The sequence below is a fragment of the Olea europaea genome, chromosome 18 (genome assembly GCF_002742605.1).
Source record: "Olea europaea var. sylvestris chromosome 18, O_europaea_v1, whole genome shotgun sequence".
Classification (NCBI taxonomy): Eukaryota; Viridiplantae; Streptophyta; class Magnoliopsida; order Lamiales; family Oleaceae; genus Olea; species Olea europaea.
In genome coordinates this window covers 23,591,729-23,605,698 of record NC_036254.1, presented here as the reverse complement: position 1 = coordinate 23,605,698, position 13,970 = coordinate 23,591,729, and the positions used below count along the sequence as shown (strand labels likewise).

The following is a 13,970-nucleotide window of genomic DNA, read 5'->3' as shown; positions in this document are numbered from 1 at the left end:
ATTTTTCGATTTTCGATTTCAATAAATTTTTTAGTTTCTACGATTGAAGTAGATGAATGATGATAGTGTTTTATTTATCTGTGTTGGAGTAAACAGATAAGAAAAGTAGGAAGTGTTTGATTTTTATTTGTTAAGTAAAAAGGTATTGATGTCTTTTAAAAGAAACCAACTTTTGTAATTGTATAATGTATTTAAGGGTATTTTTATCTTTTAACATTGGATAGGCCATTTTCATAATATCCCTTTGTTGAGAAGTCAATGTGGAATTTAGGTGATTTCACTGAATCAATTTTAAAAGTACCCCTTGCCTCTACACGATCTACTACATTTTTAATTTTCTGCCTTCAATTTAAATTATTCAACATCATTATACCAATTATAATTACAAATTTATCACATTACAAATTTACTTACTATACACTAACATTATATATATTCTATACATTTCATCACAAGTTCACAATTCAAAAATGGATCCACACTCATTTGTTGAGAGCTTGTTCAGCAGTGTTGAAGGTAAATCACCTGTGATTCTGCAAAGTTAATTTCGAAATGAATTTGTCGGTCTCAACAAAGTACCAATTCTCGAAAATATTCTAGATTTCGATGCTCATGGAAGTAGTAATCTAATCGATTCAGATGACATTAGTGTTCCTGAAACGAAAGATGAGGAGGAACATGAATTAGATATCCCAATACAAGAGGGAAGCGAAAGGGGAAAAATAGGCAAAATATTGGGATTACTTTAAATCAATTCCAATGGGTCGTGTCGTCAATGGAGTTGTAGAGTCTAAAAAATTATGTAAATACTGTCAACAACGATTGACACAGCAAAAGGGTCATTGGTACCACCCACCTGAATCGTCATTGCAAAAGTATGTGCGGCCAAACATGGGCTTCTTGCTGTCGGTCAAACGCAACTGCAATTCGGTAGTTCAATCGTTGGTTCTACTTCTACGACACTTTGCACGTGGATGTATTCGAAAGAGAAAGCTCAAATAGGAATTGTGAAGTTCATTGCTAATGCTGAGTTGCCTCTAACAATAGCGGACAATCAATATTTCGTCTTCCACGTGAAAGAACATCTCCAACCGAGGCATATCGAGATAGGTAGAAATACTTTTCGTTTATTCCAATATAATATTTCCTTAATACAAAAAACAATTAATAACCGATTTGCAAAAATATGAGGGTGTTATATATTTAACTTTGAATATATGAGAAAGGATTAATAAATAGGGATGACAATTTGATTTGTCAAAATCGAAAATCATGGTTAACCGAATCAAATGGGGCAAAAAAATTGAACCGATGACACGATGGGGTGGATATGGTATTTGATTTTAATATCTCGGTTTCGGGCTAGGACGGGTATGATATTTACGCAATCGACCATCCCCGAACCAGTTACCCGTTAAAAAAAATTAATTGGATAATCGGACTTTCCATTATTCTTTTTATGATTTTTCCAACCCAAAATTCTGGCCCATTACTGATCCACTAAGTCCAACTAACCTAACCCAGTAACCGTACACCATAATACACAAATATTAAAAATATATGAAAATTGTTTGTTAAATTCGGATTTTGCATCTGGAAATTGAAATATTGGTTGCATTTTCATTTGGGATATTGTTTATTAAATTGACTTAGTATTATGTTTTTGTTTTAATTAACTTGTTTTTCGTAATTTTTTTTTCCAATTTAACGGCTAGATCTATAAAATAATTTATTTTCGTGGTTATTAAATTGCTCAAACCAAGTTGAATTGAACCAACTTATGTGGTTATGGTGTGAATATGGTATGGCCAAAAAATTGATGGTTCGATGATGATTTTGACTGAATCGAATTGTTGCCAATCCTATTACTAAAAGAGGTCATATAGCTGCAATAACACACTACATAGACCTATTTTGATTTTTGCATAAAAAAGTTATTTCTTTTAAAATTACTGAGTTCCCTTGTAATGCGAACAATATATATAATTAGAGAATATCAATGCGAGAGTAAAATATGTTCTTTTACATTTGATAACAATAGTTTTAATAAACTCGTTGTCGATAAATTGTGGTGAGTTCTATAACTCGATTTCGATGGTTATTTATTTCATATTCGTTGTGTGTGTCATATTTTTAATTTAATTATGCAAGATGGTTTGAAATATATTAAGAATGAACTTCAAAGAATTAGGGATGCATCAATATATATTATGATTTCACCTAATAGAACACAAACTTTTGAGGAATTTTGTGCCGAATTTAAGGTGACTAATGTAAAAAAACTTGTTAGTGACGTAGGGCACATATGAAACTCACTTGCTTGATATTAAAATCATGCGAAGGATTTGAACAATTGATAATTGAATTTTAATAATAATAGTCATATTAGAAACGAAGATGATATTATATTGAATGAATTTGTTTGGCTATTAACTTTAAAAATTAAAAAAATAAAAATTGACAAGTTTTTATAACTCTATAAATATTTTATCTATAGTGTACAATTCTATTACTTATATGGTGCTTGGACGTTTTTATATAATTGCAGGTGCTTTTTATAAATATAAAAATGACCCCGAGTAAAGTTATATATTCTATGAAATTAAAGTTTAGAAAATATTGAATAGACTTGCTTGTGTTTGTTTTCTTTAGCATATATCATGGACTCCGATACAAATTATCAGGTACTAAATATGTACTTGATCAGATTTCAAAAACTTTAACTTTTAATACTCCGATCACTTATAGAAATTTAGAACAAATTTTATGTGAAATTTATGAATTATATGCAGAATGAATGGATGCAAATGTTAGTCAAGCATCCTCTGCACCTACTCTTCCCGCAAATATTTAAGAAGACAACGTTGAAATATTAAGTTAATTTGAAGGCATTAATACGTATATATATGATACAAATGCAATAGGTTCCTCTAGTACTAATATATCTATCGCATGTAATCAAACATCCGGCGCAAGTCCACACTCATTGTCTGCTGAATTAATTGATTACTTTAATCATAATATGTCTAATAATAAAACAATTAAAAAAAGTTGTGAAGAAGTAATTGAATTCTGAAAAAAGTACGAATAACGATGGCCAGTGGTTTTTGTAATTGCAAAAGACCTATCAACACCTCTGGTTAGCATTATCACTTTGGAGTCTGCTTTTAATGCAAGTAAGATGGTTGGTTCTGTTCGAGGTCAGGAGCTGGCTGAAAGAAAATATTTTAGAATCATTAATGTGCATGAAGAAGTAGCAAAACACTTGTTTTCGGCTGCAAGATAAATATATTGAAATTGAATATCGTTAGATAAGTGATATTTAATTTAACTATATTAATAAAAATTTGTTATTTTATAATACTATTTTTATTATTTTTAAAAAATTATATACGTAACAAGTTGTTTATGTACAATTTTTAATTCCGCATACTCGAAATTTAAGTATTCAGTTCCAAACCCGAATAAAGGAGGAGTGTTTTATCTATTACTGAAAAATAAAAAAAAAAATAAAAAAAAATCGCGAGCTTTCAAGCCACGAGCTTGACCCACGAGCAACGAGCTGAGCCACCCCTAAGGAAACCCACACGTTAAGAGAAGGGGCACGTTAGGAACATGCCAATCACGTGACTTCCTGCACATGCAATCACGTTCGTAATGTAGGCTTACGTGTGTGAAGCATAGAAAAAGATCAATTTCTAGCTTTTTGGAATTTGAATCATGCTTCACTTACAAAATTTTTTTTTACAGGATTTCTACAGGGATACACTTGTCAAGACTTTATTTGTAGTTGAAAAACAAAAAACTGTCAATCATGTAACACCACTACAATACCTGTAAAAATTTTATAAACAATAACCCTATACATATGGCATTTTCCTTCGAATTTTGACCACGGTTAACGTCTACGTATGAAAAGTCTCTCACATGATGGCACAAAATACTTCCTAACTTGCTTAGTTGGACCCCACGAATATAAATGAAAATAAATTATTTTCTGAAAAGATCTAACCCCTCTCTTCTTGTACAGTATCCTTTTCTCGTAGCGCTAGACGATGAGTTAGGGTTCGTCCAACTATTTAGGTTCATAATGTTCTGTCCTGATCTGAGGACGAGAGGAGTCTTTCTTTACACAATATTGCTTTCAAAGCATATAGGTTATGAAGAATTAAAAATTTAGCTTATGAAGATTTGTAAAACTTCCTTTACATATTCTATTTTATTCGATTCAACGTGTTTAATAAATTCTGGAAGTTATGCTGCAAATTTATAAAAGAATTCAATGTTGAAAAATATTGTGTGGTATGAAATAATCATGAGGATCATGTTTCTCTAACAAGAGATTAATAATAATTCTTTTTCTCTTCCTAAAATTCTTATTATGAAATTTACCATTAGTAGCTACTATTATGTGGATTAAAATCTTTTGGGTAAATCGACCAAACAAAACATGTGGTGTAAATTGATCACATGATAGGTTATGGTACTAAATTATGTCACCTTTTTATTTGATTTCTTGTTTTCCCATCCAATTTAGGTAAAATGCTACGAGTATGGTACAAAGGAATTCCAAAAAAGATTTATTTAGTTTAATAACTGCTATTCTCCTGCATATAGCGAGCAGGACAAAAACTTTTCACTTGTTGATGCGACATGAAAACCTCACTTACAATTCTCTCCAATGTGAAATCTTATCTTGCCCAATGTGAATATGAGAACAATGTTATTAGTTTAATACACTAGTCAATCTATAAAAACGTGAAAATATTTAAATATAAATCAAATTTTATCGTTCAAAGCTACGATTCGCAACTTTCTAAATCATTCTAAGGGAACTTATAGCACTAAAGGTGTGTTTGATTGATATGAAAAATATTTTTCTTGTTTGAGGAAAACAACGTACTTCCCTCAAAAAAAAAAAAAATTCCTAAAAAATAAGGAAAACTAAGTATATTTTTAAAAGGTGGAAAATATTTTTTATGAAAAAATGGTAATCAAATACTTCAAAAGTTGAAATTCGAGTAAAAAAAATGCCATTCTCCATAGAAAAATTTACAATAAAAATTTCACTTGTTGATGCGACATGAAAACCTCACTTACAATTCTCTCCAATGTGAAATCTTATCTTGCCCAATGTGAATATGAGAACAATGTTATTAGTTTAATACACTAGTCAATCTATAAAAATGTGAAAATATTTAAATATAAATCAAATTTTATCGTTCAAAGCTACGATTCGCAACTTTCTAAATCATTCTAAGGGAACTTATAGCACTAAAGGTGTGTTTGATTGATACGAAAAATATTTTTCTTGTTTGAGGAAAACAACATACTTCGCTCAAAAAAAAAAAAAATGTTTTCCTGAAAAATAAGGAAAACTAAGTATATTTTTAAAAGGTGGAAAATATTTTTTTATGAAAAAATGGTAATCAAATACTTCAAAAGTTGAAATTCGAGTAAAAATATGCCATTCTCCTTAAAAAAATTTACAATAAAAAACACCCTAAATGCGATATCAGAGTTTAACGGAAAGGGGAGCATCCATTAAAGATGAAAAGGGAAAGACGAGCATAATAAGGAGGTTTGTTATAATTATTGATCATAATAGTATGATCATTAATGTGATCGACAACGAAAGTGAAGAAGTGAAACACGTTCCACTATTGCAGAAGTAAAAAAGGGAATTAAGTACACTAGTAATCACCATGTAGTATCAACTCGTAAACAGTATTAGATGAAAATCAAATTCTTTAAACCCAATTGGTAATGAAAGAACAATCATGCTACACATCTAGATTCAAATTCAAACTTAAATTCAGATGAAACACGTGTCGATGCATGATTGAATAGTTTGAAAAATTAAAACAAAAACATCCAATCATTTTCTGACACATCAATCTATTTATTTATTCCTCTGTTTTCACCATGGACAAGTGGCTTTATTCATGAAAGTAGATTTCAAAACAATTACAGTGACACGTGGCATTAATCTTGACCGTTACTAGTTTAAGCCAAGCTGTGGCCATCGTGCTTCAACGTGGGTTAAGGAATATAATAACATGGTAATATAAGGTAAAACTTGTAAGGGTGCTGCTAATAATGGAATTTAAAATTAATGGGGAAGTATATATAAAAAAAATTAAATTACGGGGACAAAAGCGCAAATCCCTATGGCAAAATAATTAGAGAGAGAAAATAAGCAGGGGTATCCGGCTGTAAATTTGGACACTAACGGAGAAGTCACGGCGACAAAATCGATTTTTTAAGGCAAAAAAGTTGAATCTCAAGTAATTAATCACTACTACTCTTTTTATCTCAACTTTTTTCACTTTTGACCCATTTGGCATAGATAAAAATAGATTTTTAATAAATTTTAATAAAAAATAATGGTATATATGGTAAAAATTTATGAATTCTATTAAGGACTTGTTTGAGTCACATTAATTTCAAAAAAATATATTCTTCAACAGTGATTTGACATCATTTAAATATACATTTTTCAATAAAATAATATTACACGTAAATCTAAAACTTTTCTTTATTTTTTAACCATACATTTTTCATTGATTTGACATGAATAATGCATTTCTTCCTAAAATGTGGCTCAAATATGGGCTAAATATGTTGTTAAAATTAAATGTTGATTTTACTTAAATTGTAATCAACTTTTTAATTGAAATCAAATATGGACTATAACTATTTTCCTTATCTGCTCCTTTACAATGTGAACTAATTGACTGAGCAAGGATGTTATCACCATTGTTATTATTGATTAAAGTGATTTTGAAATAAATTACTTAGTACTTAATTTGAGTTATAAATTTGTTTGGTAAATTATTGCTCCATCTATCCCATTTATATATGCTTGTTTTGTTTTCATACGGATTAAAAAAATCTTATTTAATATTATTGAAAAAAGTAATTTTTGCCAAAAACTTTCATAATCTACCCGTATTTATATCTATACAGTTTCAAAATTAAGTGAGGAGAGTGACTATAACTAAGCACATTAATTAAGAGTATATAGTAAATGAATAAAATAAAATATTCTTAATAAAAAAATATGACTATATAATTGAAATAAGGAAATAAGAAAAGTCAACCAATATAAATGATACGGAGGAATGCTTCCCTTTAATTAAAGAATCCCAATGTTGAGGTTGTATTTGCAATCCAAATAAAGAATCCAATTATAAAAAGAAGGGTCTTTGACATGAAGAACAAAGTTAGTAGCTTTTCTTGTGAATCAATTTGCTTTTATTGTACTATCCAACCCAAAAAGAAATAAAAAGACAAATATATCCATTTCTCTTTTATCAATTAACATATATTTTAATGTAATTTCGATTTTACCATTTAAACTTTGAGTAGAAAGTATTTCGTGCATATTTGACATACAACAATTAACAAAATTGAACAAGAAGATATTGTTAGACAGTCTGATATCATTAATGATTTTATTTATTTTTATTTACGCAAAGAAGTAAAGGTAAGAGAAGTACTTTACAGTTTGCATAAGTAACACATAAGTAACCATTCGTTGAAAAAATAAAAAATAATTAAGTCACCCCTAAATTTAATAATATTCTCTGATATTTGCAATTAGGCCCCTCCTTTCACTTATCAAAATCGCCCTTCGCACCTTCACTATCAACACACACACGCTGCCTTTTCCCTTTTCTCTACCGTTGCTTTGCTTCTTTTTTCCCACAGAAATCAAACGAAAAATCCCAATTAAAATTTGTGTGCTCAAATTTTATAAATGATGGAGTATTTTATGGGGGATTATGCTGAATTTTCTTCGGTGGATAATATTAATCTCAACAGTAATGGTAATGGTGCTCATTTTACTGTGGATGATTTGCTAGATTTTTCCAAGGAGGATGTGGCGATGACCGACGCATTTTTCGACAGCTTGGCTGGAAATTCGGGCGAGTCCTCAGCTGTCACCGCCGTTGACAGCTGTAATTCGTCGCTTTCTGACGGTGGCGATGGCCTATTAAATGGACATGTTAGTTGCCGCAGCTTCATCGGCTCTCAATTTTCCGGCCATGAACTCTGCGTTCCAGTGAGTTTGATTCTAAATTGTATAATTTGTTTTTTTATTATAGATATAATTTCAAATTTTCATCTCATAATTTTATGCATGAAATGCCTCGATGTGTGTGCCTTTGCTTTTTCTTTTTCCTCGCCGACACTACAACACTTGCTGTTCTGTAACAAAAAGTGAATTCCCAGAAATAATTGGGAATAATTCAATTTCTGTTATGATATAAGCTTTGTGTATTTTCTAATTTTAGTAGGTTGTCAATTTGACGTATTCAATTGAATTTTTGAATATGAATTATCCAATTTCACTGATGAAATTAACTTTTTACATGTGCGTTTTGCATGAAATCGAAATTCAGAAAAATGAATTGATATTTTTATGAATTCTATGCTGATTTTTTCTGAATATTTTTTGCGAACAGTGCGACGATTTAGCGGAACTGGAATGGCTTTCAAAGTTTGTGGAGGAATCATTCTCAAGCGACGATGTTCACAACCTTCACTTCATCCCCGCCGAACCTACCGCCGCCTCCTCATCCTCCTCCGCCACCAAAATTTCAGTCTCCCCAATCAACCATTCACCACCTCCGCCGCCTATTTTCCCTTCCCATGTCCCCGTCCCAGGCAAAGCCCGCAGCAAGCGCTCACGCGCTGCCCCATGTGACTGGTCCTCCCGCCTTCTCCTCTCTTCGCCGCCTTCCTCCACCTCCAACAATCACTACGGTAATGCCACCATCAACGCAAACCCCAACCACAAGCCCATGAAAACGCCGCCGTCTAAAAAAAGGGGACCAACTGAAACCCCAGGCCGGAAATGTCTGCATTGCGCCTCAGAGAAAACTCCGCAGTGGAGAACCGGTCCAATGGGCCCAAAAACTTTATGCAACGCTTGTGGGGTCCGCTATAAGTCCGGTCGGCTCGTACCAGAATACCGACCAGCTGCTAGCCCGACTTTCGTATCCACCAAGCATTCAAATTCCCACCGGAAAGTGGTGGAACTCCTGCGGCAAAAGGAGTTGCAGATGCAGCTGCAGCAGCAACACCAGGGGCAGTTGCTTAGTCAAACATCAATTTTCAACATAAACGGCTGTGATGATTTTCTCATTCATCGTCACAATGGTGCTGACGGTCCTGATTTCAAGCACGTGATCTAGTGCAGTGGATACTAATTTTATGGTTTTAAAGTAACCAGTCATAACCCCATTTTTCTAATGCACTACTGCGGTTTGGAAATTTGGATTTTGGAGGAAAAGGAATTTCCGTAGAGAAGTTACTACAGATGGAGGGAGAAAATGGTCAATTCAATTGTAGAAGTTGTAGGCTTTTTACAATTGGCTAATTATATTACTACAACAATTTTTATTTCTTGCATTACATTTTAATTACACTTAAAGTTCTTAATCTTTGTTCATTATAGTACTTATGTCCCTAATGGATTTTCATGTCATTCTTATTCTCAAGCTTTTCATTAGTTAACACATTTTGATTTTGATAACAGTTTTATGTCCGAAAATTTGTTGAAATAGCGTAGTATGACTTATTTTTCAATCATATTTTTAAAAATAAATAATTAAAAGGAGCAAAAAATATTTTTCCCTCATTTCAAATCATGAAAATAAAATATTTTGATATAAATCATCATCAAAGATGTAGCATACTAATTGATGGAAATTTGACGGAGAAAAGTTAATAAAATAATTGCTACAGTGAACAAAGGTTGAATATATAGCTGTAATTAAAATATGGTGTAATAAATAATAATTGTGGTGTCAATATAATCACCCTTTACGATTTTCTACATGTTGTTACTATTAGGCTATATTTGATTGGTTCAAATTCCATGGAAAATGGAATTCGAATTTCACTTTCCTCTAATTTTGTTTGTTTGATAGGTTTTGAATTCCATTAAATTGATTTTCTTGCTTTTCCTTGAGAACCAATTCCCACAAATATGATGGGAATTGGTTTTCTAGTTCCCTGTTACGTTCCCCTCCAATAGAAACAAATTCTAAGAATTATTGTAAAAAAATATTTCATTTTAATTGGTAATTTTCATGTAAAACAAAGTTAAACAAACATCAAAAGATAGATGATTTTTTTTATTTTTTTATTTTTTTGTTGGTAATGGAAACAAATTTCATTCCCAATACCAATAAAATATATCCCTTTAATTGACAATTTTTATGTAAAACAAAGTCAAACGAATACCAAAAAAACATTTTTATTATAACATTTTCCACGTCGAAAATTATACCAATAAAACACAATAATTTACAATTCCCAGGAAAATAATTTCTAGACAATTCAATTCCCTAGAGTTCGTTTTCAATTCAATTCAATTTCATCTTTGCAATCAAACGGACCCTTAATTCAATAGATTTTTTTTTTTTTGAATAAAAAAATTTACTTCTGGTTAAAGTATGCGTTTGGTGAAAAAAGTGAATGGCATATAATTTTTTCCCTCCCTTCTTGAGAGTAAAGATGGTGAAAATTTGTTGGGGGTGTCCATATCTTGAAAGATTGGGAATATGCACATGGTCTACACTGTGGACTCTGGACCGAAGGAGTCCTCAATTCAATTATGAATTCTTGGAATTTTTCCTCCTTTAATATGGGAAAAATGATCTATTTTAAAAGTAAAAAAGAAAAATAAGATTTAAAATCTCAAAAATCAAATATTATCAAATTTTTATTTATAAAATGATTAATTAAAAAATATTTTATTAATTAAATATATTAAAGTCTCAAATTTATACAATTTTTTAGTCACAAATTATCAAATTAATTGGTTACAAATTATTTTTGGTCACAAATCAAAAATTTTACAAGTCATAAATTATTTTTCGATCACGAGTCAAAAATTTTATAGGTCACAATTAATTAATCGATCACTAATCAAAACTTTTATTCATCACAACTCATTTCAAAATCATAAATTATCAAATTAATTGGTCACAATTCACCAAATTCCGAGTCATAATTACAAATTTAGTCACAATAACACATTTTTCTAAATCGCATATTATTTACTAATTTGAAATTAACAATTTATTGATCACAACACTCAAATAATTAGTCACAAACATTGTTCCTATCCACTCCCTCCAGAACCACCACCACCATAGCACCGCATAATCACTACACCACCACTTCACAGTGCACCACCACACGCACCACCGTACCTACAACACACCACCATTGCACACTGCATAACCACAACGCATGACACACCACAACATATTATTATTTATTAATCACAAATCAATTAATCTATTAGTAACAATCACCAAAATAATTAGTCATAATTACTCCCCATCCCATTCCATCCCAACCCCAAGCCCAAGTCGTCACCATTGGCACCAACAGACTATCGCACCACCTAGTATCACCTCTACCACCACTTGAGCCACTACTGGCAGCACCATCACCGCTTGCTCCGTCGTCGTCAGCACTGTTGCACCGCCACCACCCGACACCTCCGCCAGCGCCACCATTATCAACACCATTACTGCCAAAACTCACCACAACTGACAGCACCATCACCTCACCGACAACACCATAACCAATACCTAAAGCAGATGCAAACGGATTGGAGGAAGAAACACCACTATTTACTAATATAATGTCGTGCTTAAAACCTGAAGCACTCATAAATCATAGCCCCACTCAACTATAACGTCCCCAATGCAGATTGGAGGAAGAGTGTTGCGATTCTAGCTTGGTGCTGTTAATATTAAAAAGAAATGAATTATAATCTGATTTTTATAATAAATAATTTTAAGTATGAATTCTGAATTTGAAATTTAAAAAATCTTGTAGGATGTAATTTCCACTTTAATATATCTCTAAGCATACATTGCTTTTTCTCAAAGTATTAAAATTACTTTTTCCACTTTTATTGATCATAAATATAAATGAAATTTTATTTATAAAGAAATTGCCTTTTAAAGTTGTAGTTCAAATTATCATTTGCATTTTACATGCAATGAGTTGTTGTAAACCTCCACAGTGTTAAGTGATAAAATTTTATACAGAATAAAGATATAAGCCAACTTATAAGGGTTTCGATCTCTTCTTTTAAAAATGTTAATTTTTTAAAATGGAACCTCAAATCTTAATATCGTATTAAAGTTCACTAAACTCCAACAACTAAATCGATCCGCTTAAGATTAAAAAGAACACATGAATTTTAAGATTGATTTGCTCAAATGAACCATCATCTTGCGACGCATGTTAATGAATAAAATCTCATATTAAATAAAGATAAAAATATAGACAAACTTATAAATGTTTGAACTATATTCCTCTTGAAAAGGTTAATTTTCCATCCCAACCCCAAGCCCAAGTCGTCACCATTGGCACCAACAGACTATCGCACCACCTAGTATCACCTCTACCACCACTTGAGCCACTACTGGCAGCACCATCACCGCTTGCTCCGTCGTCGTCAGCACTGTTGCACCGCCACCACCCGACACCTCCGCCAGCGCCACCATTATCAACACCATTACTGCCAAAACTCACCACAACTGACAGCACCATCACCTCACCGACAACACCATAACCAATACCTAAAGCAGATGCAAACGGATTGGAGGAAGAAACACCACTATTTACTAATATAATGTCGTGCTTAAAACCTGAAGCACTCATAAATCATAGCCCCACTCAACTATAACGTCCCCAATGCAGATTGGAGGAAGAGTGTTGCGATTCTAGCTTGGTGCTGTTAATATTAAAAAGAAATGAATTATAATCTGATTTTTATAATAAATAATTTTAAGTATGAATTCTGAATTTGAAATTTAAAAAATCTTGTAGGATGTAATTTCCACTTTAATATATCTCTAAGCATACATTGCTTTTTCTCAAAGTATTAAAATTACTTTTTCCACTTTTATTGATCATAAATATAAATGAAATTTTATTTATAAAGAAATTGCCTTTTAAAGTTGTAGTTCAAATTATCATTTGCATTTTACATGCAATGAGTTGTTGTAAACCTCCACAGTGTTAAGTGATAAAATTTTATACAGAATAAAGATATAAGCCAACTTATAAGGGTTTCGATCTCTTCTTTTAAAAATGTTAATTTTTTAAAATGGAACCTCAAATCTTAATATCGTATTAAAGTTCACTAAACTCCAACAACTAAATCGATCCGCTTAAGATTAAAAAGAACACATGAATTTTAAGATTGATTTGCTCAAATGAACCATCATCTTGCGACGCATGTTAATGAATAAAATCTCATATTAAATAAAGATAAAAATATAGACAAACTTATAAATGTTTGAACTATATTCCTCTTGAAAAGGTTAATTTTTTAAGATAGATCTCCAAGTTTGAACACGTAGTGTATGAATTACAATCATATCTACAATTAGTAAAAAATAAATCAGTTAATCGAATGTGCTCTATTTTGATTGAACCATTCTACACTGACAGGGGCTTTGGACGGGCCCTTGTGACAGGGGCTGAGTTTGAGCAGAATAACACATTTGGATTAGTATATAAATAGTACGGAATGAAAATTTCCACTTGGGTTATTTACATAATTTATTTATTTGGCTTTTTGATATTTTGAGATTTTAAGGAGATGGAAATTAGCATGTGGTGTGTCCCAAATGTAGGGGCAATATTTTTGTTGCCTGTATTGGTTAAAACAAAGGATTAAATTAAGGGATTAGTGGACCACTCACCACCTTGAAATAATCATAATCATAATTAACCACTCACCACCAGGGATTTCAGTGAGTAATTGACCTAATTAACTGGGATTTGAAGAGTAAAATAGAATTTGAGAACATCGTATGGTGTACGAAGTACAGTTGCGTGGAAGTGCGGTTAGGATCAAATGTGGGAAAGTTTCGAGAAAAATTGTTTAGTTATTCCCAAAAAAGAATAAAAAAATAAAAAAA

General features: G+C 31.6%; 1 protein-coding gene across 1 annotated transcript; it reads left to right on the top strand.

The window, feature by feature from the left end:
- Positions 1 to 7,660: 7,660 nt before the first annotated feature.
- LOC111367835 (GATA transcription factor 9-like) lies at positions 7,661 to 9,493 on the top strand. Its single transcript, XM_022988899.1, has 2 exons — positions 7,661 to 8,068; positions 8,472 to 9,493. Exons 1-2 carry the CDS (start codon positions 7,763 to 7,765, stop codon positions 9,201 to 9,203), a joined length of 1,038 nt encoding a protein of 345 aa, XP_022844667.1. The 5' UTR covers positions 7,661 to 7,762; the 3' UTR covers positions 9,204 to 9,493.
- The last annotated feature ends 4,477 nt before the right edge of the window (positions 9,494 to 13,970 follow it).

Bases quoted from the DNA above. Each gene is read 5' to 3' on its own strand.
- LOC111367835 (XM_022988899.1), top strand. From the start codon at position 7,763: ATGATGGAGTATTTTATGGGGGATTATGCTGAATTTTCTTCGGTGGAT. The intron at 8,069-8,471 runs GTGAGTTTGATT...TTTTGCGAACAG, and splicing joins GCCATGAACTCTGCGTTCCA to TGCGACGATTTAGCGGAACT.